The sequence below is a fragment of the Magnolia sinica genome, chromosome 10 (genome assembly GCF_029962835.1).
Source record: "Magnolia sinica isolate HGM2019 chromosome 10, MsV1, whole genome shotgun sequence".
NCBI classification, from domain to species: Eukaryota; Viridiplantae; Streptophyta; class Magnoliopsida; order Magnoliales; family Magnoliaceae; genus Magnolia; species Magnolia sinica.
The window spans coordinates 16,104,460-16,132,133 of NC_080582.1; the positions used below are offsets into that span (position 1 = coordinate 16,104,460).

The window sequence follows — 27,674 nt, forward strand, 5'->3', positions numbered from 1 at the left end:
CTATGGCAGGGAAGAGATGCTTGTAGAAGAAAGGTCAAGGACTCGGAGTCTGGTCATGTTCTTGAAAAAACTGTCTGGGATTTCTTGCATGCGATCGTTATCATTGAGCAACAACGTCGAGAGAAGAGAGTAGTTTGGAGAGCTGAATTGAAATGTTTCTACCTGATTGTGGGATAATGAGATCCATTGGCATGCTTCTTCCCCATCTAAGTTGTATTTCACTAGGAACGTCTGAGAATTAATCACTTGCCTCACATGAGAATTCATATCCACATGATAGCGTCCTCCCGATGATTCCTCCATTGTAAATTGCTCTTGTAGCCAATCCATAAATCCGTCTTCAGTAGTTTGAAATTTTGACGTGCTATCTAAATATTTTCCATACTTGTTTAGATAAAAGTGTAGGTAATCTGGGTTTGATGACATCAGAGACAGTAGCACCATGCATCTCTCTGCTAACTCTTTGAGCAGTACATTCCCAAGTCTCTTGAAAGCCGCTTCTTTATTCTCCTCCCCATTGAAGGATCCATTTAAAAAGCCCTCCGACCTCCAATATTCATCTATCAAGGAATCCCCATCAATGGAGCATCCGTTTTGACAGAACAAGGAGACGTAAGAGAAGCATTTCAAGACCATGTCTCCTGTTGTTGAGAAACCAATGCTGGTGGCCACATTGGCTGCCTCTTCCTTTAAAAAATCCCAGGCGTCTTCTTTAGACCACTCCCCCATCATGATGTTTACTTGGGCTCCCATTTCCTTACAAACTTCATGGGATCGAGTCGTGATGACGACTTTGCTGCTGCTGGTGATAGCAGATGCCATGACTGGGGGAACTCCCATCTCTTCCAAGTTGATGCTTTCCCAAACATCTTCCAAGACGAGGAGGAAACGCTGGCCGCTTAGCTTAGCCGAGATTAGTTTAGCAGCTGCAGAGAAGTGCATGGACTTTGGGATCTCCAACGCCTCCTTGATTCCCATCTGTACCTCCATCAACCGATTCCTTCTTCCCTTTGCATCCAACGCCATTAAAAGTCGTCTCCTTAAACTCGACAATTTGTCCAATTCTCCTCTGATTCTCGCCAGCATCTTCTCTGCAAGACACTCGACCCCCGATGCTCTTACTCGGATGATTACATCAAACAGACGGCTAGATTCTCTGGATTCTTCCATCACCGCTGCAACCACCTGTCTCATGATCCTTGTCTTCCCCACTCCCTGCCATCCCCATACTGAGAACACTGAAATCTTTTCATCTCTCAAGCAATCCCAAATCTGTTGCCTCATGCATCGTGACCAATCGCTCACAATCTCTCCTCCTCCTCTGAGCCGTCGATCATCATCATCCCTGGAGTCTGCCATCGCCTCCGCGCGATTCCTTTCTGCAAAATCTGAATTCCATGTTTCATGAGGGTGGAAATGGGGAGGGATCAATTCTTAAGCTGGCTTGGGCTAAAGTCATTTTAGACTGATCCATCCCGACCTGACTTCATAAGTATCCCTTATATCACCTATATTTTTTTTAAACACAAGCTTGGGCATCCTGTTTTAGTCACATGATATGCCAAGCCTTGGGAGTTGAAAGGCCACAACTAACTTTTTTTAACTTACGGAAATTAAATTTTAAAAAAAATAAAAAAAAAAAATCTTTTCATGTCCGCTTGCTTTTCAGCTATGAACCGAACACCTGCCACAATGTATTTCCAAAAACCGGCAATATTTTCAACGGTTAGACATTAAACCGCCTGCTATTAATTATACGTATGAATCAGCTTCTATATTTTCGTATCGACAAAACTGCCCTTAATTTACCGCACTTGCCATCTCCTCTCCTCAATGCGTTGGATTCACTGTGGTGGCAGGAAGCGGGACGCGGATTGCGTCCTACTCCGTCCAGGCAGGGCTCTGTGGGGCCCAACGTGTTGTAAATGTTTTATCCACGCCGTTCATCGTTTTTCTCAGATCATTTTAAGGGTCCTAGAAAAAATGAAGTAAGTTCACAGCTCCAGTGGAGCACACCAAAGGAATCTGCAGTGATAATGACACCCACTGTTGAAACCTTTCTAATGGCCACCGTTATGTTTTTTTTACCATCCAAACTTTAAATAAGGTCATGTAGACGTGGATGAAGCGAAAATAATATATATCAGCTTGATCCCAAACTTCTCCAGTTCCCAAGAAGTTTTTAATGGTGGATGTTCAATCTCCACTTTGTGGTCCACTTAAGCCTGTACCTGCCTCATTTTTTGGATCTCATTTTAAAATGATATGAGAAAAATGATGAACGGCTTAGATAAAATACTTACATCACGATGGGCCCCACAGAGCCCTGCCTGGACGGACTACCGTCCGGAGGGGGTAGGACGCAATCCGCGTCCGCATGAAGCGGATTAGCTGGTGTACCACACACCACTGAACTTTCTGGTGTGTTGACGTCACCAAGTTTCATGGGTCCCACCATCAGGTATATATCATATCCAAACCATACATCCATTTGGCTGAGTTCGTTTTAATCTGAGCCAGAAAGAAAGACTAATCCAAAGATCAAGTGAACCACAATGCAAAAGGTAGCAGGGATTGAACGTCCACCATTGAAAGCCTTTTGGGGTCACAAAAGTTTTGAATTAATATGATATTTATTTCTCCTCTTCATCCATGTCCGTGGGACCTTATGAATCGATTGGATGGAAAATAAACATTATGGCGGTCCTGGTGAGAATCACTCCCACTGCTATTTGTGGTGTGGTCCACTTAAGCTTTCGTTATAACTCATTTTTTGGAATCATGTCCTAAAATGATCTCGCCAAACGGATTAACGGTGTGGATATAATAAGTACATCATCATGGGCCCAATATAACTTTGATCCCAACCGTTAGTAGAGCTCGAGGAGTGTCGGTTGTCGTCTTCGCAGGACACTTACAGACACCAGCTGGGTCGGTGGTGTGTGGTACACCGGTCAATCTGCTTCCGTGGTGCCAACCATCACCCTGACCATATGTGGAGCGAACTTTCATGTTGGTGTGAAATCTACTTCTTTCATCCGTCTTTCCAGCTTATTTAAGGTTATGATCGAAAAAATGAGGCAGATCTAAACCTCAAACTAGGTTGCAAAATGGCCCATGATATTTCAATAGTAGGCATTCTTTCTTACTGTTTCCTGTTGTGAGGCCCACTTGAACTTCAAAGCTGTCTCATTTTTCATCCATGCTCTAAAATGGGTTGGTTTAACAGATGGAGAAGATATAGCTTTGTCACAAATAATCTGTGGCACCAGAAACGGTTCAATGGCCATTATTCAATCTCCAGTATTTCTAGTTTCGTGTGGCCCACTTGAGCTTTATATATATCTGCCACATTTTTTATACTCATGTGTGCTAAAATAAGATGAAAAATCTGACAGACGGAATGGATTTGTCACAAATATCATACCGGGCTCCACCTAGGGTCCAGCCCTTGGCTTAAATGTCCAACAATCCCATTGATAAGTTTTTTAATTGACTGATTTCCTTGCAACCCTCACTTGGACAGTACGTTGGGCCCGCTTTTGTGTCTATGAGAAATCCACTCGGTCCATCTATTTTTTCAGCTCATATGGGGCATGGCTCCAAAAATGAGACCACTATAAAAGTTATAGCGACGAAACTTTTACCGACGAAATTAATTTTCGTAGGTAAAAGTTATCTTTACCTACGAATATTTTCGTAGGTAAAAGGCGTTTTCAATTTTTCCTTTTCGTACGTAAAGGTAGGTAAAAGTCATCTTTCCCTGCGCCAATTTTCTTCGGTAGAGGGTGTTTTCAAATTTTCAACTTCGTTTCTTAGGTAAAGGGTGTTTTCAAATTTTCAACTTTGAGTGGGTAGTAGGTCATCTTTACCTACGAATATTTTCGTAGTTAAAAAGTGTTTTCCATTTCTTTCCCATCTCCAAAATACAAACGAACGAAAGATTACTTTTACCTACGAAATGGAATCTGGTAGGTAAAACCCATCTTTACCTATAAAAGTTGTCGTAGGTAAAGGTGTTTTAAATTTTTGAAAAAATTCAAAAATTGAAAAGTTTACTTTTACTTTCGTACGTAAAAAAACGTCTATGAGACTTTTGCCTACAACTATTTTCGTAGGTAAAAACTTTTATAAGATAGTTGTAGATGAGGCGTTTACCTACGAAATATTTCGTAGCTAAAAAACGTGTATGCGACTTTTACCTCCACAATGGTTCGTAGGTAAAAATCTAATCTCTAACTAAAAATTCGACCTTTGCCTACGAAATTGTTCGTAGGTAAAAAACATTTATCAAACTCTTACCTACAAAATATTTCGTAGGTAAAAATATAATATTTAATTTAAATTTCAAACGTTGAGACTTTTGCCTACGAAAATTGTCGTAGGTAAAAACTTTTCTAAAAAACATATATTAAACCTTTACCTACGAAATATTTCGTAGGTAAAAGTCTTTTTTTTTTAATGGCATCTCGACCATCAACACCATGCATTTGATGGGACCTCTTTAAATTATGGGATATGCCAAAAATCTGCCATATACAGAACTTAAGTGGGCCATACCATCTAAAATCATGTGAAGAAATGGCTCAAACATATAAAAGCACTTGGTGGGGCCCACCTGAAATTTTGATACATATGAAACTTGGTCTGACTCCTCATCCAAGTGGGACACACATAATGGATGGTCTGGATTTGTGAACCACATCTCGGTGGGCCCAACAAATGATTATGAATATTTTAATGGTGGGTAACCCCTCTCAACTTTTGTATGTGGTGTGGCCTAAAAAAGTCACGGATTGTCTTGAATTTTAAGCCTTAGGCCTATCATGGAATGGTACATCTGACTGATGGGGTAGATGTTCAACACCAGTTACCAAGTCTAGGAGCCCCACTTGATATTTAGATCTGTTCAATTTTTGGAACCACGTCCTAGAATGGACTGGTAAAATGAATGGACGATGTAGATATAGAACACATCTTCAAGGTGGGCCTCACACTAGGGCCGGGTTTGTTTAACATTATAATTTTGGTTGGCACGGGCTCGGAACAGTTGAAAATAACGCAAGAAAACCTCACAGAGAGAGCATAACAGAGATGAGAAACTAGGCCGACCGATACCTTGAGTACTTGGTATATGCCTTGAAGAAACTCCTCTTAACAAATATAGAAAATCCACATGATTGTAGTTTTTCAGAGTACAGAAAATCCGCATGATTGTAGTTTTTCACAAAGGGTGATCAGAAATGCACTAGTTAGTCACTTGGATGAGTATGACTTGGTATATGCACTAGTTAGTCACTTACAACAGAGTTCATGTTTTCTTTTATCCTTATATTGTGTATGGGAAATGACTTTCCCCTGTAATTTCAACCTTTTATTTTGGTGGGTCTCATTGTGGAATAGCTACATAAGTTACCCTAATCAAACAATCCTGACCATATTAGAGTTGATTTTCTTCTTATTTGTTATATGTGGTGGTGATTTTTGTTTTTAAATATCCATTTTCAGCCCATAATATCGATATTTAGGATAATCCAATTGGTGTTTGTTTTTGGGTAATGGTGCATTTGGTTGCATCATGAAATTTCTTCATTAGTCAGCATAGTTTTGTATAAACACCCACTAAACTAATTCAGTAGCAGTCCACTCAATAAGCAGTCAGGGTCATGTCTTGGCCCAAGGACCGGTGGCACTGCTAGTGTCATTTAATTTTAACAAGTGCAGGGAACGCTTGTGATTCTATGCCATGGGTGAAAATTGAATTTCCTGACTCTTGTGTCTTCAGGAAGTTCCCTGGATGCTGCACCACGTAAATCAAATACACAATCCCACTTTGAGAAAAGAAAAAAAAAAAAAAAACAAGGGGACTCTCAAATACACAAATGAGAGTCTGATTGCCAAATTTGTAATGGACTATTTTGCAGGGTGCAATCATGGCCATTGGAGCATCCCAACCAACTGTAGTTGCTACCAAGGATGGCCAGATTGGTGTGAAAAGTCAGATGTGCAAGTGAGAAACATTTGGCCTGGTGAGTTATTTGGAAGCCTGGAACCTCCGGTCTTGAGCCTTCCACAAACTCACCTGGGCAAAACTGTGAATGCTTGCAGGTGAATGTTATTGCAGATCATCGTGTTATATATGGTGTTGATTTGGCTTCATTCTTGCAAACTCTAGTGAAGATCATTGAGGATCCAAAAGATCTAACTTTCTAGTCTCTGCTTCAAGGTTGTTGAAGTCTTCTTGAATCATTTGTTGAGATTATACCTTCCAACAGAAAAGAAAAAAAAAAAAATTGCAATTCAAGAAACTAGGGGCATATGGGTGATGCATGGTTCTATAGCTAATATGTTTGGGGCGGCTGTTTGAAGGTCGGGGAAGATAAATATGTGATCCACTTGAATAGTAAGCTGGAATCAGAGACGTACACGGTGGGACTCACCTGATGTACGACTTAGATCTTGCACCCATGGGCTACTTTGGTACAAATGATGGTATTTGCTCTCCATTTCTTTAACAATGGATCTATTTGATTTTTTAAATCTCATTCTATCATGATTCAGAGAAAATGATAGACGGAGTGGATTTTACACTTTCATCATAGTTGGCCTATAATAATTCATATATTTTTGTGTTTTCTCTTCATCCATTTCTTCGTGATATTATGAACATGTTGGATGTCAAATAAACATTACTATAAGCCTAAGGAAGGTATTAACGGTGGAAATCATTATTCCACACTGTTTCGTGTGGCATGGTCCACTTGAGTTTTGGATTTACTGAAAATTTGGGATCAATCCACATTGTTCATCCATTTTTCGGGATATAAATCTCAGGTGGACCACACCATGATGTATGTGTTTAATCCATGCCGTCCCCATGAGGTCAAGTTATGTGGGCCCCGCCATGACGTGTGTCAAACATCAACACCATGCATTTGATTGGTCCCCTTTAAATTATGGGATATCCCAAAAATCAGCCATATACGGAACTCCGGTGGGCCATACCATCTAAAATCATGTGAAGACATGCCTAAAACATATAAAAGCACTTAGTGAGGCCCAACTGAAATTTGGATGCATTTGAAACTTGGTATGACCCCTCATCCAAGTGGCATACACATAATGGATGGGCTAGATTTGTGGACCACATCTCTGTGGGCCCAAAAAATAATTATGAATGTTTTAATGGAGAGTAACCCCTCTCAACTTTTGTATGTGGTGTGGCCCACAAAAGTTATAGATTGGTTTGATTTTTAATCCCTGGGCCCATCATGTGATGATGCATCTGACTGATGGGGTAGATGTTTGACACGCATCATGGTGGGGCCCACAGAGTCCTACCAAAAAAAACCCCAAAATTTGGGCGCGCTCTCAAAAAGAGGCCCGCCCAAAAAAACCCCAAATATCTGAATCTCTCTCTCTCTCTCTCGCGCGCGCGCGCTCCGTTCCCTAACCCTATCTCTCTCCCGATCTTGCTCCAGCTCTCTCATCTTCCTCCCTCTCTCTATTCGTTCCCCAATCTCTCTCTCTCTCTCTCTCTCTCTCTCTCTCTCTCTCTCTCTCTCTCTCTCTCTCTCAATCTCTGTTCCCCAATCTCGTGCTCCATCTCTCGCCGTTTCTTGCTCCATCTCCCTCTCCCTGTGTCGTGCTCCCTCTCCCTCTATCAGATTCATCACCTCAGAAAACCTCAGAGGACCCTTCATCATCTCGATTGGAGTTCCATCATTGACTTGTCTCGGTGCATCTGGGACTACTGGTTTCCCTCTTTGTTGCTAGATTGAGAGGCGCCATTGCAAGCACTTTCAGAAAAAAAAAGATATATGCTTCGTTCTAACATTTACTACTACCATTTGATTCATCTATTTTTTATCGATTCATTTAATGCTATTGTAGTTGTTATTGTATTTTATCTTAAACATGTCATAGCTTTCACCGCAATTGTAGTGATTATGATTACTTGAATCATGGGTATATGATTTTTACGGGTGCCAGACTATTAGATCCAGCTATGTGCAGGTATCTTTTTGATGATTACTTTGCTTCCACTAGTTTGTATGAGTCATATAATTTCTCTTCTTGGTAATTACTTTTCTCTTGCTCATTATTCCTAAATTAGTTTGTTGTTGAATTGTTCGTAAGTTGCTTGACAAACGGCACTGATAGCATTTAGAGTTTTCCAGCTACTTTCCTCGAAACATCTCTCCTTTTTAATTTTCAAATATTTTTTAGCACACCCAGATTCATTTTCTCCTTCCTTTCTAGATAGAGATTGATGCTATTGATGTAGTACATTTTCCTTCTTTTGGTTAAAAGACATTAACCTTAAGCAGTGGCCTCTACATTAACAGAATGCTTTCTGTTCCAACTGTCCGTCAATATCCAGAATGAATTTTTGGGTGAATGCTTTCTTTCAAGCCTTATATTGCATTCGTGAAAATTTGTATGTAACTTGGACATGGACATGTGTGTCCGTGTTGGATACAGACACCAGGTGCTGGACATTGGAACCTTGGAAAACCTGATATGCTGGCACACCTACAATGATATATAATGAAATTGAAAATATATTTCATAATATGAATAACGACAAAAAATCCTATAGACTTTAGTTTCATAATATGAATTCATGAAGCATTAGATATATGCGATCTAAAATATCATGCTCTATCCACATCATCTCGCAGTTTTTTATGAAATCCAGTTCTCTCAGTTCAGGCAGATGATGTTGGCAGATGGATATTTTGACTATGGGCATTTGAGTTATGAATTAGAGTTGTAGAAGAAAATATTGCTTTATTTGTATAAACAAGTGGATGTGTATATGATAAAGTTGTTGCAACAAACTTGAAGAATACAACAGTCTTCAATAACAACTTTTGAAAACCCTTATCATCTTTGATGCACCTGTCTGATTTGCTGCACCTCTCCATTCAATTTTCTTCTTGTCAGTGTTTCTCTTGATGGTGACTCTGTTTCTTACTATAACTCACTAGTCTAATCAAATTCCACCTCCCTTTTCTTCTTCGAGGCCACTTCCTTTACAGCTGTTGTGGATGAGAATATCCTGCAACTAGCTTTCTGTTGGGCCCACCCTCCTGTTTGTATGGCATCTAACCTGCCAATCCACATCGCCTCACCATGATAACAGGACCCCAAAAATCTATTCAATTTGGAAAAAAAAAAAAAAAACCATGCATGGAGCTCATGTATTTTTCTAGGTTGGAATTACATATAAACATCTAAAAAAACATGTGTTTTGACATGTGTGTAACCTTGTAGCAGCACCAGCAGCACACCCCACACTTGTGTACAAATTTCTCATCCATGTAATATCCTAGTCACTCATTTTTTCAGACTGATTTTATTCAAACGGCCATTTTGAAGTTTGAATGCTTGCCATTGAGCTAGATATTTGAAAAATCCAATGTCCATACCTGAAAAAAAAATAATAATCATGTTAGTTATATTCTTTTACTAAACAAAGAGAACAATGATTATAATTTTATCAAGTCTTTATATCAAAATGTGGACGATTGAAAATTGGTTTTGGTGGGCCGTTTATGTCACCAATAGAAATGGGCCATATCACCCTTATCCGGTGACGTGGATGATACAACCGTATTGTTCATGGACAAAATCATATGGATTGGGCAATGGTTTTGCCACAATGGAACACTTGTGGAGGATGTGAGCTTTGTATTAGCTTGGATCTTAATACCATATTTTACAAAAACTGCACAGGAAATACCACAATGATACCCAGTTCTAGTGAAAAATTTCTCCTCTTCCAATGCAAAATCGTGATACACGAACATCCAGTCTAGGATTCTTCAACCATGTCCCCATTGCATTTGAAATCACTTTCTTATGGCCTGATGGTGTTTTGAGATGACAGCACTTTGCACACATGTGAATTCCCATTCTTAGTTTTAAATGAAAATTTTCACTCTACTCGTTTATTGCAAAACTGGTTTCAATAATTCCATAATGGTGTTTTATTTTACAGAAACATTGATGATGTGGACAAGACAATGGATGAGATCAACGAGCAGACTGAGAACATGAAACAGATTCAGGAAGCACTGTCTACTCCTATTGGCACAGCAGCTGATTTTGATGAAGTACGTTCATCCTCGCATAAATCTTCATTTGTCCATTTACTTTTTCTAGCTGGAGATTCTGAATATAATCTTTTCACCATGTTAGAATGAACTGGAGGCAGAGCTCGAGGAATTGGAGGGAGCTGAGTTGGAGGAACATCTTACTGATTGCTTCCATCATGTGGAAATTTTGACATTGTTTTTTTCTCTTTCTGGGTTGTCTTCTAACAGGAAATGCCTTTTGGATGGAAACTTTTTATAAGTATACATCTCTGCCTGCTTCACTTTAAGGAATGTTTCTTATAGTTTAAATTTACAAATTCACATGGCATTAATATTTTTGGTGTTACATGATGTTTTCTAAGCATTATCTTTGATTGGGTTATCTTTGTGAATCATGTTTTTGTTTTCCCTAAGAAAGTTTGCATGACCAATAAATTGTGTTTTGAGGAGAATTGCATTTACCTAACCTTCTTATTCTGCATATTTTACTTTGAACTTCTGCAAGTTGGGAGGATGGATGATTGTCTTATATTTTTCTTCCCTTTGACCCTTCCATTGCTTTTATCTCCTTGCCTTCCACATTTTTGATCCATTAATAAACATGTTACATTTATTCTTCTATGCATGAGAAGAATTGCATTTGACATGTTTCGATATGGATTTGGGAGCGGTGTGGGAAACCTATGTCTTAAGTGAAATTAGTATTCACTTAGTACTATGATGGCATACATGTTGGCCTATTAAACTGTCTTGTGATTATACGGACAGAAACTTATGTTCCAGCTGACATTATACAGGTTCATGCTCAATTACTTCTTTGTTTCTGTAAAAATGCATAATCTACTCTTTGTAGACTTGAATCATTTGGATTATTGTGCTTTAGGAGTGCAATGGAGATACACACAGGGTATTATCAAATATGTAGGCAATGGAGTGGCTGGTAATAATGCAAGATGAATACTACCTCAAATGGCATCCTTAGTGGCATATATATTTTGGGTTTTTGCAGGATGCTGAACAGGATTATGAAAGAGAAGCTTAACGAAAGAATAGCAAAACTCTCTGGTGGTGTTGCTGTCATTCAGGTACTCTTTCGGAGTCTTCTTTTAAAGCTGTCATTTTCATGTTTTAATAGAACTCTCTATGTTAAAGTGGAGGTTTTTTAAAAGCTAGTGTTTTGTGAACATAGTGTAGCCGTTGGTTTAGTTTTCCATTCTATGTACACTCATTACTTACATGCTTATTAGCTTCCTAATATTCTCATTGCTTGTATTGTAAAAGCTTAATACAAGTGCCTGAGTGGATTTCAAAATTCAGGTTCTATTTTCACTAGATATGGCATGGATAAGGCACTGGTATAACATGGATGCAGCTTGTGTACTAAAGTAGCCCAAGGGTTAAAATAAAATTAGAAGCAAGAAGTACCATATTTGATGGTCAATTCCCCATCTCTCTAGGTGCTTCAGTCGATCTCCAATCAATCCCCACACCTGGAAGAATAAAAGGGGAACAGAAAATGGTGATTTCATATCTAGGATAAAATCTGATTTGCATTTGTAATTTGTCAACAATCTCACAAGTTCTCATTTTATTGGAACCTGAACCAAGTGGAAGTTCCTAACCATCCACTCTTTGGCATTTTTACAGATTATTGCTGTATGTTTTTTCCTTAACCGTTTACTCCAGGGACATTGATCGAAAGATCAGGAACCTCTCTATCAGAGGGCATCTTCCATCCACACTGAGATTCATTGGATTTATAGTGTGGATTATCACTTGCTCCATTTGGATGGAATGAGTGCATCATCACAGTTTTTGCATTTATGTATTTCTATTTTGTTGATGAATTACTTTACTATGAATAATTGCACAAGTGGTGGATTCTTGAAAACAGATTTAGAAAGTAAATCAGCAACCGCAACTTTCAGGACAAATAAAATTAGGGGCAAGTTTATGTGGGCCCCATTCTACTGTATATGATTTGATACTTTGGCAGGGTGTGATGGATGATACACTGGCACTCAGAAATGGCACATCTGCCTAAAATTAAACTGCCTAGAGGGTATTAAAGGCAAAAAAGAAAAAGGAAAAAAATTAAATAAATCTGAATGTGTGTATGATTGTAGCTTCTGCGGTATCAATGCCAGTTATTGGGAAATGGGTGCTTGGGGTGTATGTTATAATAAGCACATTATGTACTTGGGGTGTTTGTTACAGCTTTATACAATTTTTTGGAAAGAATAGTGATATAAGAATGAGAAGCCAACATTTTTGGTTGTTCCTGAACTTCGCAATTGGGTATAACCGTACTTGGATTTTGGATATTCTTAGAAAGGTGGGATGGGATGCTTTTCTGCAATATTAATACCTTTCTGTTTTGGGTAGGATGAAACACTTTGGATATTATTTTGTGCAGAGAAGGTAGAGACACCATATCCCATATAATGTGATTCTGGTTTCTTACTCCATCTGAAATGCTTGGCGATTTGATGGCTGTTCTTGTTGCCAAAATATATGAATAACCAGTGATTTGGAGTACATCAAAACACAGCCTCATTGTGGTTTGTGCATAATTAGCGGTGGCAGTTTCTTAAGGGGTCCTCATGGTACATGTTGACAAAGTCCATCTGTGCATCCTAGAGTATAGGATGTTTTTATGTTCTTCATGATTATACAGTTCTGTGCAATTTCTGAGACAGAAGAATTAGTTTTCTTCCATTGAAGATCCAGGTCAGTTCCCAACCTTAGGTGCTAAGTGAGATCAGCAAATGTGATCGAGCTTTTCTATCTTACTACCAACCGGCCTGATCTGGTTTTACGGATCCCCTTTCTTCCTAATGCTAAGAGAAACATTTTTAAGAAATGGGCTTGACTGAATTGTTCCATTTCAATCAGCAAATGTGATGTTGCCATGCATATCCATCATTGTTGTCATTAACAATCCACCTGCAATGTAAATTAAAATTAGTTCATCTCATTTTAGTTAAGAGTATTTATATTTCAGTGATCTTGGTTTATATAAATTATCCATGTCATTGATATAAGAATGTGAACCTTTCATCCATGATTCAAGTTTTTGCCAAGACAAGGTGTGGTTGTGAAAGGATCCAGGGAAATTGTTTTTCATGATTGGTTGAAAGGTCAATTGACATCTCGTCCCATTTTGCTTTGTTGGAAAGCACACATAGTAAAGGTGAAGTGCCTGTTTACTTGTTAGTAAACTTAATTGATGTAGTGTAATTGAAGATTTAACTTAGAACTGGATTCCTGCGAGAACTCTTTTCATGTTTCTAGTCTTGTTGAGTCTGGATCAAGACAGGATCTCCAGCAAGTTTTTTTAAAGAGTTAATCTCCAACGAGTTTTGAAGAGACGCAGCTCAAAATCTTGCCAAGTCGAGTTGAATGATAGGGTAATTAGGTTCTCATTGTCCTTTTCTAAAGTGTAAATCTTACTAATTGTATTCAATATGTGCAGAGAAAAGCAGTTGTATAGCACGTACTTGGGAACGAACCTGCTGATGTTTACAGAGAAAAGCAGTTGTATAGCACGTACTTGGGAACGAACCTGCTGATGTTTACAGAGAAAAGCAGTTGTATAGCACATGACTTTTCCTTTTTGTTTATAACCATCTTTTGAGATGGTTGGCTCAGTTGTTTTTTGTTGCATTGAATGGTTGGTTTAGACAACACATCGTGGTCCAAGATGAAGTCCTAGCCAATAGGTTGGGCCTTATTCCCATCAAAGCTGACCCAAGGCTGTTCGAATATGTTTCAGGTTGACAGTTCGTTGACTTTTTATTTTTATTTTGGCTTTCATTAATTTGAATTGGGCTTATTTGTACATTGATTTTTAAATATATTTTTTTTAATGTATGTATTAGGTACTTCTTCAAGGTCTTTCTTCAAGGGATTTGATTTGTGGAAGGAAGAAACTGTAATGAAGGTAAAAAATCAAAGATAATATGGTTTGCTAAATCTGTTTCAGGCATATGAATTACTAAAGAATAAGCGGAGAATTGTGAAATCTGAACGTTTGAACTTTTTAACTGTCAAAATGCAAAAGGTTGTCCCTCCTGAAAGACTTTTCAATGATTTAGATTATAGTAAATGATTTCCTTGTTCAAGGAAGGTTTCTGGATTATCTTTTGTTGTTTGACAGGAGCATGAATGTTGACCATGAACAAAGCCTTTTAACTAAGCTGAAGCAACAATGGGGCGGCCAACTTATGTTGTAGATGGAAGGAATGGTCTGTCATATTCTAACTACTTGCCTGAGCTAGTTGCATGCATGCGTGTGTTTTCTTCTTCTTTCTAAAAGGGATTTCTTGGTGGTGTTCTTTCATGTTTTTCTGGCAATGCAGGTTACTAATTTTCCATTAGCAAGGGAGAATCAACAGAATGTTTTGAAGCTCCATGCCCATTTCCATCTTTATATTGCTAACAGAATGTCCTTTACCTTCACTATGGTTTTATTTAGGATGATGGTTTTCATATCTTTTCTTTTCTTTTTCAAACTATTCAACAGTCTATGTTTGTAGCTTGCTCAGCTCCAAGATACATACATGTTGCATCATATTCTTATTAGACCAAGCTATTCAGGATGATGGTATTTTAATTAGACCAAGCTATTTGTGACAAGAGGTCTTGTGAAAAAGCTAATTGTTTTGCTAAATGTCAAATGTGCGTAGGTATGCTCGTGATTTTGTTCTGACATCTTTTGAGAAAAGCTATTGTATTTTATTACACCTTTCAAAATAAAGGCTCTTGCGGTTTGTTTTGCCAATGTGTATAGATGTATGCTAAGTGTAGTTGTGTGCTCTGTGGAAGTCAACCCAAGAAATGTGCTGATTGGCCCCATGTATACTACTGCTGTGTTGAATGGGAAGATGCCATTTCTTTCAATATTGCCACTTCTGACATACCTGCTCATATTCTTTTAATCTTTTTTTTTGAGCAAATAATTTGGGGATTTTCCATATCTGTTTGGTTGTTGCTTGTTAGGTAACTTTTGCCTCACCTTTGTTTGCAGGTCAGCTTACCTAGATTTAACAGATGGTGATAGTTTCTCCATGGCCTTGGAACTTAACGGTTCAGAACTTGGGGACTACGCCTTGAGCCAAGAAGTGACAACCGTGAAGGTGGTGGCAGGAGCGGCGGTGGTAGAGGTCGCAGAGATAGTGGTGGCCGATTTGGAGGCGGCCGAGGCGGTAGTGGTTTTGGCGGTGGTAGGGGACGTAGAAATAAAGTAAGCATGGGCTCAGCTGGTACAGGTAGCTCGTGAAGTCTCATTATTTGTTAGCCAGTGTCGGGAACAAATGAATTGTATGATCTGCAACTCGAGGATGTTATGTAATATCTCAGTTCCTACAAGTTGAGCCCATTAGCGTGAATGAATGTGAATATGATAAAATATATTACATAACAGGTGTATATCAGGAAGAATATGATGAAATATATTGTAACAGGTGTATCTTAGGAAATTTTCACTGGAATATTGGAAAAAAAACCAGAAGAAAAATTTCCGTAGGTAAAAGAATGCATTTTTACCCACGAAACTTTTCGTAGGTAAAAGTCTCATCATCTTCAATATATATTTTTAGCTACGAAAATATTTGTAGGAAGAAGTTTTATAATACTTTTTACCAATGAAAAGATTCGTAGGTAAAATTTTTGTAATAATTTCTACCTACGAAAGAAGTCGTTGGTAAAAGGTTTTACCGACAAAGACATTCGTCGGCAAAAGTCTTATCTTTGCCAACAAATGTTCCTTTGTTGGTAAAAGTGTTTCCGAGTGGTGTTGTAGTAAGGAAATTACCGACGAAAATATTCGTCGGTAAACATTTTTGCCTACGATAAAAAGGCTTTTAGCGACGAAAAACATTCGTAGGTAAAGGTCTTAATATACTTCAGAACATATCAAGTTTTAATAAAGTTTGTAGCTACGAAAATGCATGTGTAGCTATGGAAAAGTGTTAGCAAAGTTTTTAGCTACGAAAATGTTTGTAGGTAAAAGTTTTAACAAAGTTTTTACCTACGAAAACATTCGTAGGTAAAGGTCTTAACACTTCGTAGGTAAAAGTCTTAACAAAGTTTTTAATTTCGTTGGTAAAAGTCTTACCATTGCCCGACGATGACATTTTTTCGTTGGTAAAAGTCTTTAGCCACGGCTTTTTATCAACGAATTTATCGAAGAAATATTTCGCAATATCATTTACCTACGAAATTTTTCGTAGGTAAAAGTGAATTGTCCAATGCTCAAAATTGCCCACACAATGGGGTGAAGATATTTTAATATTGGTCATTCTTTCCCACTATTTTCATGTCATGTGATTCATTTGAGCTTCAAAATGCCTCATTTTTTGGCCAAGAAGCAGCTATTTTTTACCCAATGCCCTAAAATGAGCTCCAAAAACAGATCTACCAGTGGATTTGTCACAAATAATCTGTGGCCCTACCAATGTTTCAATGATGGTCATTCAATCCTCAATCTTTCATGGTCATGTGGCCCACTTGAGATTTGTATCTGCTTCATTTTCGGGGCCATGTCCTAAAATGAGCTGGGAAATAGATAGACGGGGTAGATTTATCTCAAACATTATGGTGGGCTGCACCTACGGTCAAGCAACCCTCTCCCCTACACTTAAATGCTCCCCTACACTTAAATGTTCAACCTCTCTTGTGAACATTGTTTTCGTTCAACCCTTACCTCTGCTCGCATCAGTTTACCTTGATGTTCATTAGAAATCCTCCCCATTCATCTGTTTTGCGAGCTCATTTAAAAGCATGGGTTCAAAAATGAGGCAGATCACAGGCTTAAAGTGCACATATGTGCACCATTTATTATTATTATTATTATTTTTTGTCGAACTTCAGATTTGCCCAAAATTGAACCAGAGAAATATATAAATGAGATAGATTTCTCACAAATAAGCTGTGGCCCCACCAATATTTCAATGAATGGCATTCAATCTTCAATCTTTCTCTCGTGTTGTCCACTTAGGCATCGAAATATCTTCTTTTTTTTTCCTAATCTGGAAAAGAGATGGATTTCTTACAAAACCCTTTGTCGCCTCCCTCTTCTAAAATATGAAAAGATGATCCTAAGGCATGGAGAATTACATGATGCAGCGTGTGACCGTTGATAAGCAGGAAATGATATACATGGCATACCGACCCAAATTTATGTCTTATCCACACCATCCATCATTTTGGATCATTATTTTAAAACATTAGCTAAAAAATGAGGCATATCCAAATATCAAGTGGACCACACCACAGGAATATAATGGTGATTGAACACCCATCATTAAAAACTTCATACAGCTGTCTGTAATGTTTATTTGACATCAAACCTTTTTGTTAGTAGACTTGAAGGAAATCACAAATATATCTTGGTGCAAAAAATTTGTGGCTCCCATTAGTTTTTAGACGTGGGCGATTAATCACCACTATTACTTGTGGTGTGGTATAGGAGAGATTTGGATCTGCTTGTTGTGTGGTATAGGAGAGATTTGGATCTGCTTCATTTTGGGATCACACAACTGCAAAAATGGATTAACAGCGGCTAAAATACATAAATCATGATGAGCCCACAGATCAATGTTCATACTTGCCGTATCAATATTCAATCAGTCTCAACGCCTCGCACAATGAGGCTCACGCATGTACCGACTTACACATTGGTAAATAAGGAGGGTAGTACTGTAATTTGGGTAAGGTAAGAGTACGAGAACATTTCAAATAGTAATAGGTTAAGGGAAATCGGATCGCGTACTGAGTAAGTCAGTTAGCTCTTTTACTACTTAGTAAACTCAGTTGGGCCCACCCTGAATGTATGTAGTCTATTCACACCCTCCATCCGTTTTTCCATCTAATTAAGGGGTTGAGCCAAAAATTGAAGCATATCCAAAGATCAAGTGGATCATACACAGAAACAGTGGGGATAATGCTTTCCACCGTTGAAACCTTTACAGGCCATATAGTGATGTTTATTTGTCATCCAACATGTTCATAAGATCATACAGACATGGATGAAGGGAAAAAATAAATATAAGGTTGATCCAAAACTTCCATGGCCCCCAAGAAATTTTCAACGGTAAATGTTCAATTCAACTGTTTCATGTGGTGTGGTTCATTTGGATATTGGATATGCCTCGTTTTTTGGCTCAGTATCTAAAATTATCTGGTAAAATGGATGGACGTAGCGGATAAAATACATAAATCATGGTGGACCTCATGGAGTTTACTCAGTACACTAAGTTACTCACTACGCAGTACGCAATCCGCTTCCTAGTCAACTAATTACTTAGTACGGTCTTATCGTACTGAGTAAACTCAGGTGGGCCCACTGCGAATGCATGTAGTTTATCCACGCTGTCCATTCGTTTTTCCAGATCATTTTATGGGTTCAACCCAAAATTGATGCATATACAAAACTCAAGTGGGCCATACCACTGGAAAAAGTGGAAGTATTGATTTCAACCGTTGAAAATTTTCTAAGGCCCCCAGTGATGTTTATTTGTCATCCAACCTGTTCATAAGATCAGAAGAACATGGATAAAGGGAAAACACAAATATCAGCTTGATCTAAAACCTTTGTTGTCCCCAATAACTTTTCAACGGTAGATGTTCAATTCATACAGTTTCCGGTGGTGTGGTCCATTTGAAAATTTTATATACTCCATTTTTAGTACAAAGCCCTAAAATTATGTGTTAAAAGAGATGGACCGAGTGGATACAATGCATGAATGACACAGAGGCCCACGGAGTTTACTCAGTATGCTTACCATACTGAGTTACTCAGTACGCAATCCGCTTCCTATAAACTTGTCTTCTCCGTACTCCTATATCCGTTTAGAGCCCCGTTGGTACAAAGAGTTGCATGACCCATGAAATTGGTAAACAGATTTTAAGAAATAATTTGAAAGCAGAAGGTTTCTGGTCCATAGGGTGGCTATATGGAAAAATCCCTTAAAAAAATAAAAATAAATAAATTAATTAAAAATACTCAAATTTGTTATCAATATAAAAAAGTACTTGAAAGCCTTGTTTGATTGAATTGCACAACAGGACTGACTCCGATCAACCAATCAACATGTCAGTGGATGGGTTCCGGGCTGAAACGCATACCCACTTATCAAGTATCTTACAGATCATTTTCAGCCATTGGATGCCCGCAGACCCACTTATCAAGGAGAATTAATCACTTACAGTGGGCCCGCACCACACCGTGTCGTACAGATCATTTTCAGCCATTGGATGTGTTAAATAGGTCTGACAGAAGGAAGCGGATTGCGTACTGAGTAAGTCAAACAGGCTTAGCCTACTGAGTAAACTCAGTGGGACCCACCATGATTTATGTATTTTATCCACACTATTCATTCATTTTATCATAAAACTAATTTAGTGCTTGAAACAAAAAATAAAGCATATACAAAGCTCAAGTGGACCACGCCATAAGAAACAATGTGAATTTAACGTCTACCTTTGAAAAATTCTTGGGGCTATAAAAGTTTTGGATCAAGCTGATATCTTTGTTTTCTCTTCATACATGTCCCCGTGATCTTATGACTAGGTTGGATGACAAATAAACATCACTGTGAGGCCTAGGACGGTTTCAACGTGTAAATCATTATTCCTACTGTTTCCTGTGGTGTGATCCACGTGAGCTTTGGATATGTTTCAATTTTGGGATCAGCCCTTAAAATGATATGGAAAAACAGATGAATGGAATGGATAAACCACGTACTTTCACCGTGGGCCCAATAGAGTTTGCTCTGGATTTAAAGAGGTAAAGTTACTCTGTACATAATCCGATTTCGTGATAGAAAAGAAAAGAAAAGAAATAAAATATTTAATGCATCAAACGGTTAGAAATGTCATATACTACAGGGAGAGAGTGGTGCAGGCACCTGCCTGCAGGTAATCACATTTGGCTAGTGACGCTGCCACTAGCCCTGGGCTATGGTCGGTGCTACGTGGGCCCACCATGATCTATGTATTTTATTTACACCATTCATTCATTTTTATACGTTATTTTAATCATTTATCCCATAAATTTGACAAATCAAAATCTCAGGTGGACACAGTAATGATTGAATGTCTACCATTGAAAACCTCCTAAAGTACACTGTAACATTTATTCGACATCCATATCGTAGATTAGGTCATACAGCCTTGAATAAATAAGGAGAACAAATATTAACTTGATCCAAAAATTTTGTAGCTCTAGGAAGTTTTTAATGGTGAGAGTTCAATTAATCAACACTGTGGTTCACTTAGATTTTGACCTACCTCAGCTTTGATTTCATTCCTTAAAATTATCTCGAAAAATGGATGGACCGTGTGGATGACACACAAATATCATGTTGGATCAGTTTTGCGTGCCTATTTTAGGACTTGAGACCAAAAGTTAGAAGGATCCAAGACTGTGGGCCTCACTAAAGGGAAAGGTGGTTGGGAAAATTCGCACCGGTGAAACCTCCTTGGGTCAATAGTGATGTTTAAATGCCATCCATACCATTTGTAACGTCATTCATACTTGGATGGACTGACAACACAAATATTACCCTGATTCGAAACTTCTGTGGCCCCAAGAATATTTCAACTGTGGACGTGCAATCCTTACGTTTTTGGCCAACTTGAGTACTGTATCTGGCTCATTTTTTGTCACGTTTATTAAAATGAGTTTACAAAACGGATGGTAGGGATGGATTTCTCACAAACATAAGGAAGGACCCCATTAAGGACCTTCCAGCGAAAGTCTTTAGCGGGAAATCTATCGTCACTTTCGCAGACGCGGTTTGGCTGGTGACGCTGTCACCGTCACGGTGTCCAGTGGCTGGTGCTCTGTACGCCCATCATGATCTACATGTTTTATCCACATCGTCCACCTAATTTTACGCATCATTTTCATAATATTATGCCATAAATAAGGCAAATCAAAGTCTCAGGTGGACGATACCATGGAAAATAGTAGTGATTGAATGTCTACCATTAAAAACCTCCTAAGTCCCACTATTATGTTTATTTGACATTGAACCTATGGATTAGGTCACATGGACTTGTTTAAAAAACAAAATTTTACCTTCATGTCATAAAATTATTAGAAAAAATGGATGAAAGGAACAGATGAGACACAAAAAAAAAAAAAAAACAAAACAAAACAAAACAAAACAAAAACAAAAAAACATGGATGAAAAGAATAGATGAGACACAAAAAAAAAACATGGATGAAAGGAATAGATGAGACACATACATCATTTTGGAGCCCACATATCACCGAGGTGAATCCGTTTCCCACACCGTTGGAAAGGAAGCACGCGGATTGAGGAAACGGATTGGCTACTCCCCCTCCCACAGTCCCGTGGCTGGTCATTGGTTCTCTGTGGGCCCCACCATGATGTATGTGTTTCATCCATTCCTTTCATCCATTTTTACAGATCTTTTTAAGACTTTATACCAAAAATGAGAGGGATATAAATCTAAGGTGGACCACACCAAAGGAAAACAATATTGATTGGATATCCACCATTAAAATCCTCCTCAGGCCCACTGTACTATTCATTTGACATCCAATGTGTTGATTAGGTCATATAGACCCAGATGAAGGGATAAAACAAATATCAGCATGATCCAAAACTTTTATGGACTCCAAAAAGTTTTTAATGGTCGACGTTCATTAAACACTGTTTCCTTTAATGTGTTCCACTTGAGATTTTTATATATCTCATTTTTTGTGTAATACCATAAAATGATCGAAAAAATAGATGGATGACATGGATGAAACACATACATCATGGTGGGGCCCACAGAGCACCGACCACCAGCCATTGGTTGGTGGCAGGGGGAGTAGCCAATCCGTTTCTGCGGATTGATTGGTGTACTGCAATCCATCCATCTCGCTGGTGTGTTGATATCACCAAGCTAGTGTGTTGACATCACCAAGCTCTGATGGGTCCAATCATGAGGTATAGAGCTGTACATGAGCAGAGTTAGCTCGGTAGCTCGCTCGACTCGACTCGTATTGAAGCTGAGTTCAAATCTAGTCGAGTTGATTTTTGGAGCTCAAAATGAGTTCGAGCCGAGTTCGATATTGCCCCAGCTCGACTCGACTCAACTCAAATACTACTCGAACTCGGCTCGACTCGGTATCAAAAAAAAAAACCCTCCCCGTTTTCAAAAACCATCCTGCCCGCATGAACCCTAGACCCTAACCCTCTCTTCCTCCCTCTCTCTCAGTCCGGTGAAGCTAACCTTCCTCTCTCTCTCTCTCTCTCTCTACTCTCTCCCTCATCTTCCCTTACCCGCACGGTCGCACTGACGCACGACCGTCCGATCTCCCTACTCTCTCCCTCCTCCCTTACTCGCACGGCCCGTTAAGTCTGCCATTGCTGCCTGCAACTTCTCTCAGTCCGGCAAAGCTAACCTGCCTCTCTCTCTCTCTCTCTCTCTCATCCTCCCTTACCCGCATGGCCACACCGACACACAAACTCGACTCGAACTCGGCCGAGCCGAGCACGAGTTGCTATTCTGAGCTCGAAGGCAGAGCTGAGCCAGGCACGAGTTGAGACTCGAGCAGTCTGAGTCGAGCACGAGCTGGGCAAAGCTCGGCTCAGCTTGACTCATGTACACCTCTAATGAGGTATGAGCTATATTCCAATTGTCCCTTTCATTTGGCGTGCTCATCTAATGTTTGAAAAAAAAAAAGAAAAAAAGATCCAAAGATCAAGTAGACCACACTACAAAAAGCTTTAAGATTGAAGGTCTATCATTGAAACCTTTTAGGGGTCACATATGTTTTAGATCAACATGATATTTGTTTTTTACTTCTCATCCAAGTCTGTGTGACCTTATAAATAGATTGAATGGAAAATAAACACTATAATGGGCCCTATGTATGCTTTAATGGTGAGAATTATTGTCCATTTGCTATTTTCGGTGCGGTTAACTTAAGCTTTGGATATGAATAATTTTCCGTATCATGTTCTAAAATTATCTAACAAAATGGATGGACGGTATGAATACAATAAATATATCATTTTAGAGCCCATATAACTTTGATCTACTCAGAACCGTTGGTATTACTCGGAGCAGCTCATGGAGCGGCAGCACTCGTCTTCGCACTAAATGTACCCACACCAGCCAGATCGCTGGTGGAAACCTAGGTGGGGGCCACCGTGATATTTGTGTGAAATCTATCCTTCTATCCATTTTGTGCGATTATTAGAACTTGAAACCAAAATTGAATCGGATTAATTGGACGTCACCGAAGTAGGTGGGTACGGAAATTACCACAGTTGAAACCTCCCCCTGTCGACAATGATGTTTATATGACATCCATACTGTTCATAACTTCATTCCTAATGTGATGAATTGAAAACACAAATATTAGCCTGATTCAAAACTTATGTGGCCCTAGGCATTCAATTCTCACGTTTTGGGCCCACTTGAGTATTGGATCCAGCTCATTTCTTGCCTCATATCCTAAAATGATCTCACAAAATGGATGGACGGTGTAGATTTCTTACAAACATCACGGTGGGCCCCACCTAGGTTCCCAGCGCAGGAACTTGGTGGGAAAGGCTTTGGCAGGGAATCCGCGTCCCAGCCTATCCGCTATGCTGTATAGAAATTAACGCCGACCCAGATAGAAAATCTTTAAATTCGTGAAAAGATAGAAAAATTAATTGATGTAGATACCTGATATTTGTCTCTTCATGTGTCCTGACGAAGCGCTCACAATCTCTCCTCCTCTAATCCGTGGATCGTCATCATCTTTGGCGGCTGACCCTGCACCATCTCTTTCTGCAAAATTCAAATTTCTTGTTTTGTAAGGGTGGAAATGAGCGCATGGGGAGGCATGGCGTTGAAACCTCGCCCTATCAATTTTCAAGCCGGCTTAGGCTAGGTTGTCCTAAATTCATATGTACCCATTATGTCACCTATATATCTTTTAAGACTCAAGACTTGAAGGGCCTGTTTCGATATCAGCTCGAGTAGCTTTTCTCTCTCTCTCTCTTTTTCCTCCTCTTTTTTAACTCGTAGCAATAAAAAAGTTATTTTTTCAAGTTACTTTAATCAACACCATCAGATTGATTTTTTATTTTTTATTTTTTGCTTTTCTTTTCTACTCCCCTTCCAGCATGGATTGGGTGGATCCCTGACTGTGGGTTCCACAGTAATGCAGGTGCCTTACATCTACCGTGTCCATCTATTTTGACACCTCATTTTATGGCACATTCCAAAAAAACAAAGCAAATCCAAATCTCAGGTAAACCCCACCACAGGAAACTGTGGTTTTTGACCATTAAAAACTTATTATAGCCTTAAAGGTGGGCCACACAGCGTGGGATTGAGGGACCTACTCCTCAGAATTGGACACTCCATATAAAAGGTGGCCCCGCATGATGGTCATGACCCAAATCCATAGTGAGGCCCACATGATGGATGATCCATATTAAATATGAAGTCCACATGATAGACATATAATATTAATGGTGGGCCACATGATAGGTGAGCCATATCAAAGCAGGCCCACATAACAGGCATACCACATCAAAGGTCGGCCTCTAATGATGAATGGTTCATATCCAATGCAGGCACCACATGATGGATGATCCACATCAAAGGTAGGGTCCACACTTGGATGGTCCACATCAAAGGTGGGATCCACATGATGGACGGTGGAGATCGAAGGTGAGCCCCACACGATGGATAATAACATTGATGGTGAACCCACATGTACCAATGTCGGCCACAAGATGACAGTTGACATTGAAGATCAGCCCCCCGTGATGAATTACCCACATATAATGCAAGCACCAAATAACGTACGACCACTTTGAAATTGGGCCCACATGATGAGCATTCCACATTAAGATGGCTACACATGATAGACGACCCACTTCCAAGGTGGGCGTCGCATGATGGGTAACCGACATCAAGGGGGAGCGGATTGCGTGAGACCCTGGAGTGTGGCGCCGACTGTGATGTAGGTGACTATATACACGTTGTCCATCCATATTGAAAGCGCTGCGCATATTAGTGCATGATGCAAAAAATGAAGTTCCAACTAAAAGAGAGATAGTTTAAGCAGAGAAGAATCACTAACTTGATGGACACCATTCTTTGAAATGGATGTTTCTTGGCTTGATGTTGCCCTCCCATTTAATGCTTTCCCACCATGTCAGCTCACCTTGGATCTCGACTTATGATGTAGAAGCATTTGTGTTATGGAGAGGAAGCTTCTCCAGCAGAGGGCATTCTCGAATCTTCAACTTCTTCAGCATCGGCAAGTGCCCATCGCAAATGCTTTTGAGTTTGCGAAGATCCCAAAGACGTAAATCGACTAGTTGTGGAAATGCATTTTGCCCCGCCACGCCATCTTCTTCAAAGACCTTCTCCAGTCTACAACAGAATTTTATTTCAAGTAATTCAAGATTCTGTAACCGAATACTGGAAGAGAAGAAGTTGATGAGCTTCGGGCAACATTCCAAATATATATTCTTTAAACATGCGAAGCTCCCTCTTCCTAACTCCCCTCTGCACACTTTTCTTAATTTGGCAAGATCCAACACCCTTAGATTTTCTAAACAAATTGCCGCATCATCGTACGTCCCTCCTATGAACAGATACTCCAACTGATGGCATTTCTCAATCCAACATTCTTTAAGGTGGTCCATCTTCATGCCTAGATTAGACAATGCCTTAATGAACACATTGCCATACAAACGAAGGAATTCTATCACCGAGAGCAATCCTCTAATACCGTATAGGGAATTCTTACCACCGCAAACCTCCAGCCGTCTTTCATAACTCAAAGACTGCTCAAATCTAGTATAAATATGCTGGTAGAGAAATCGGTTTCTTTTAAAACAAGCAAATGTATCCTTGGGCCCTCCCTTGCAGGGACAGACCAAGAAATAAAATTTTAGAAAGCAGGATTTCCATAGTTTTGAGCTTTGGTCCAAAGTCTCAAAAACACTAGCATCACTGACCGAGATGCGATATATGCTGCTGTCTTGGAGCTGTTCATGCAGCAAGTCCAAGCCCCATCGATCCCAATTTAATTTTTCTGGAAGCCTATCTACCTTTCTCCAGTCAACCCTCTTGAGATGCTCCATTCCCAACAGTTCCAAGCACCGCATGTTAGTAATATTGAAAATTCCGTGTGGAAGCTCTTCAATTCTCGTGCCTGAAAGATCAAGCGACTCAAGTTTTGAAAGTTTATCTAGGCTGACCAGTCTCAATAGAGAGTGACAACCCTTGAGCGAGAGCCGACTGAGGTTGCAGGCACCAGAGATATCGAGACTTCGGAGGCTATGCATGTTGTGGAAGGATACTTCCACCATCTTTGTCAGGAGAGTTTGATGGAGATCGAGGATCTCGAGCTTCTGCATATCCTTTAAGAATGCGGCTGGAAGAGACTCTAGCTTGCAGCAGCTTCGAAGCTTCAATAACCGTAATTCATGAAGACAGGACATGGACGATGGCAGGGAAGTGATGCTTGTAGAAGAAAGGTCGAGAACTCGGAGTCTGGTCATATTCTTGAAAAAACTGTCTGGGATTTCTTGCAAACGATCGTTATCGTTGAGCAACAACGTCGACATAAAAGGGCAATTGGGAGAGCTGAATTGGAGTGTTTCTACCTGGTGGGATAATGAGATCCATTGGCATGATTCTTCCCCGTCCAAGTTGTATTTCACTAGTAACTTTTGAGAATCAATCACTTGCCTCACATGAGAATTCATATCCACATGATATGGTCCTCCTGAAGATTCCTCCAATGTAAACTACTTTTGTAGCCAGACGTTAAATTCCGCTTCCTTAGGATGAGAGTCCCAAGGCGCTAAATTTTCTGAAGACTGCTCTAGAAAGAGAGTTAGGTAATTTGGGTTTGATGACGCCAGGGACAATAACATCATGCATCTCTCTGCCAGCTCTTTGAGCAGTAGATTCCCCATTTTCTTGAAAGCTGCTTCTTTATTCTCCTCTTCATTGAAGGACCCATCTAAAAAACCCTCTGACCTCCAATACTCTTCTATCAAGGAATCTTGATCGATTGAGCATCCATTTCGACAGAACAAGGAGACGTAAGAAAAGGAATTCAAGAACATGTCTCCAGTTGAGAAACCAATGCGGGCAGCTACGTCAGCTGTCTCTTCCTGTAAAAAATCCCAGGCATCTTCTTTAGACCACTCCTCCAACATGATTTTTAATTGGGCTCCCATTTTGGAACAAACTTCATGGGATTGAGTGGTGATGACGACTTTGCTGCCACTGGTGGTAGTAGGGGCTGTGATTGGAACTCTCATCTCTTGTAAGTCAAAGCTTTCCCAAACATCTTCAAAGATGAGGAGGAACCTTTGGCCGCTTAACTTATCCTTGATACGCTTAGCAGCTGTAGAGAATTGTATGGACTCTGGGATATCCAATGCCTCCTTGATTTCCATCTGCACCTCCATTAATCGATTCCTTCTTCCCTTTGCATCCAACATCTTTAAAACCCGTATCTTCTTATAAAGCTCAATTTCAAGCTTAAATATTAATCTGCCGTATCTTGTAATCTGG

At 39.5% G+C, this 27,674-nt stretch overlaps 3 protein-coding genes and 1 long non-coding RNA gene across 5 annotated transcripts; 2 read left to right on the top strand and 2 right to left on the bottom strand.

Moving 5' to 3' along the window:
* On the bottom strand, window positions 1–24,038 carry LOC131217382 (disease resistance protein At4g27190-like). The gene is made up of 3 exons (XM_058212298.1): window positions 24,035–24,038; window positions 23,805–23,909; window positions 1–1,379 (listed from the first exon to the last, which is right to left on the bottom strand). Exons 1-3 carry the CDS (start codon window positions 24,036–24,038, stop codon window positions 1–3), a joined length of 1,488 nt encoding a protein of 495 aa, XP_058068281.1.
* LOC131258066 (vacuolar protein sorting-associated protein 32 homolog 1-like) lies at window positions 9,997–10,411 on the top strand. Its single transcript, XM_058259116.1, has 2 exons — window positions 9,997–10,121; window positions 10,207–10,411. Exons 1-2 carry the CDS (start codon window positions 10,032–10,034, stop codon window positions 10,360–10,362), a joined length of 246 nt encoding a protein of 81 aa, XP_058115099.1. The 5' UTR covers window positions 9,997–10,031; the 3' UTR covers window positions 10,363–10,411.
* Window positions 13,190–15,291, top strand: LOC131258067 (uncharacterized). 2 transcript variants are annotated; one of them, XR_009177844.1, is made up of 4 exons: window positions 13,190–13,696; window positions 13,787–13,878; window positions 13,985–14,046; window positions 15,133–15,291. It is a non-coding gene; the product is annotated as an uncharacterized LOC131258067 (long non-coding RNA). The 2 variants fall into 2 exon arrangements; XR_009177843.1 differs by lacking the exon at window positions 15,133–15,291 and having other exon boundaries at window positions 13,985–14,284.
* LOC131258065 (putative disease resistance protein At4g19050) lies at window positions 23,805–26,672 on the bottom strand. Its single transcript, XM_058259115.1, has 2 exons — window positions 25,216–26,672; window positions 23,805–23,909 (listed from the first exon to the last, which is right to left on the bottom strand). Exon 1 carries the CDS (start codon window positions 26,645–26,647, stop codon window positions 25,313–25,315), a length of 1,335 nt encoding a protein of 444 aa, XP_058115098.1. The 5' UTR covers window positions 26,648–26,672; the 3' UTR covers window positions 23,805–23,909; window positions 25,216–25,312.
* Between the last annotated feature and the right edge of the window lie 1,002 nt (window positions 26,673–27,674).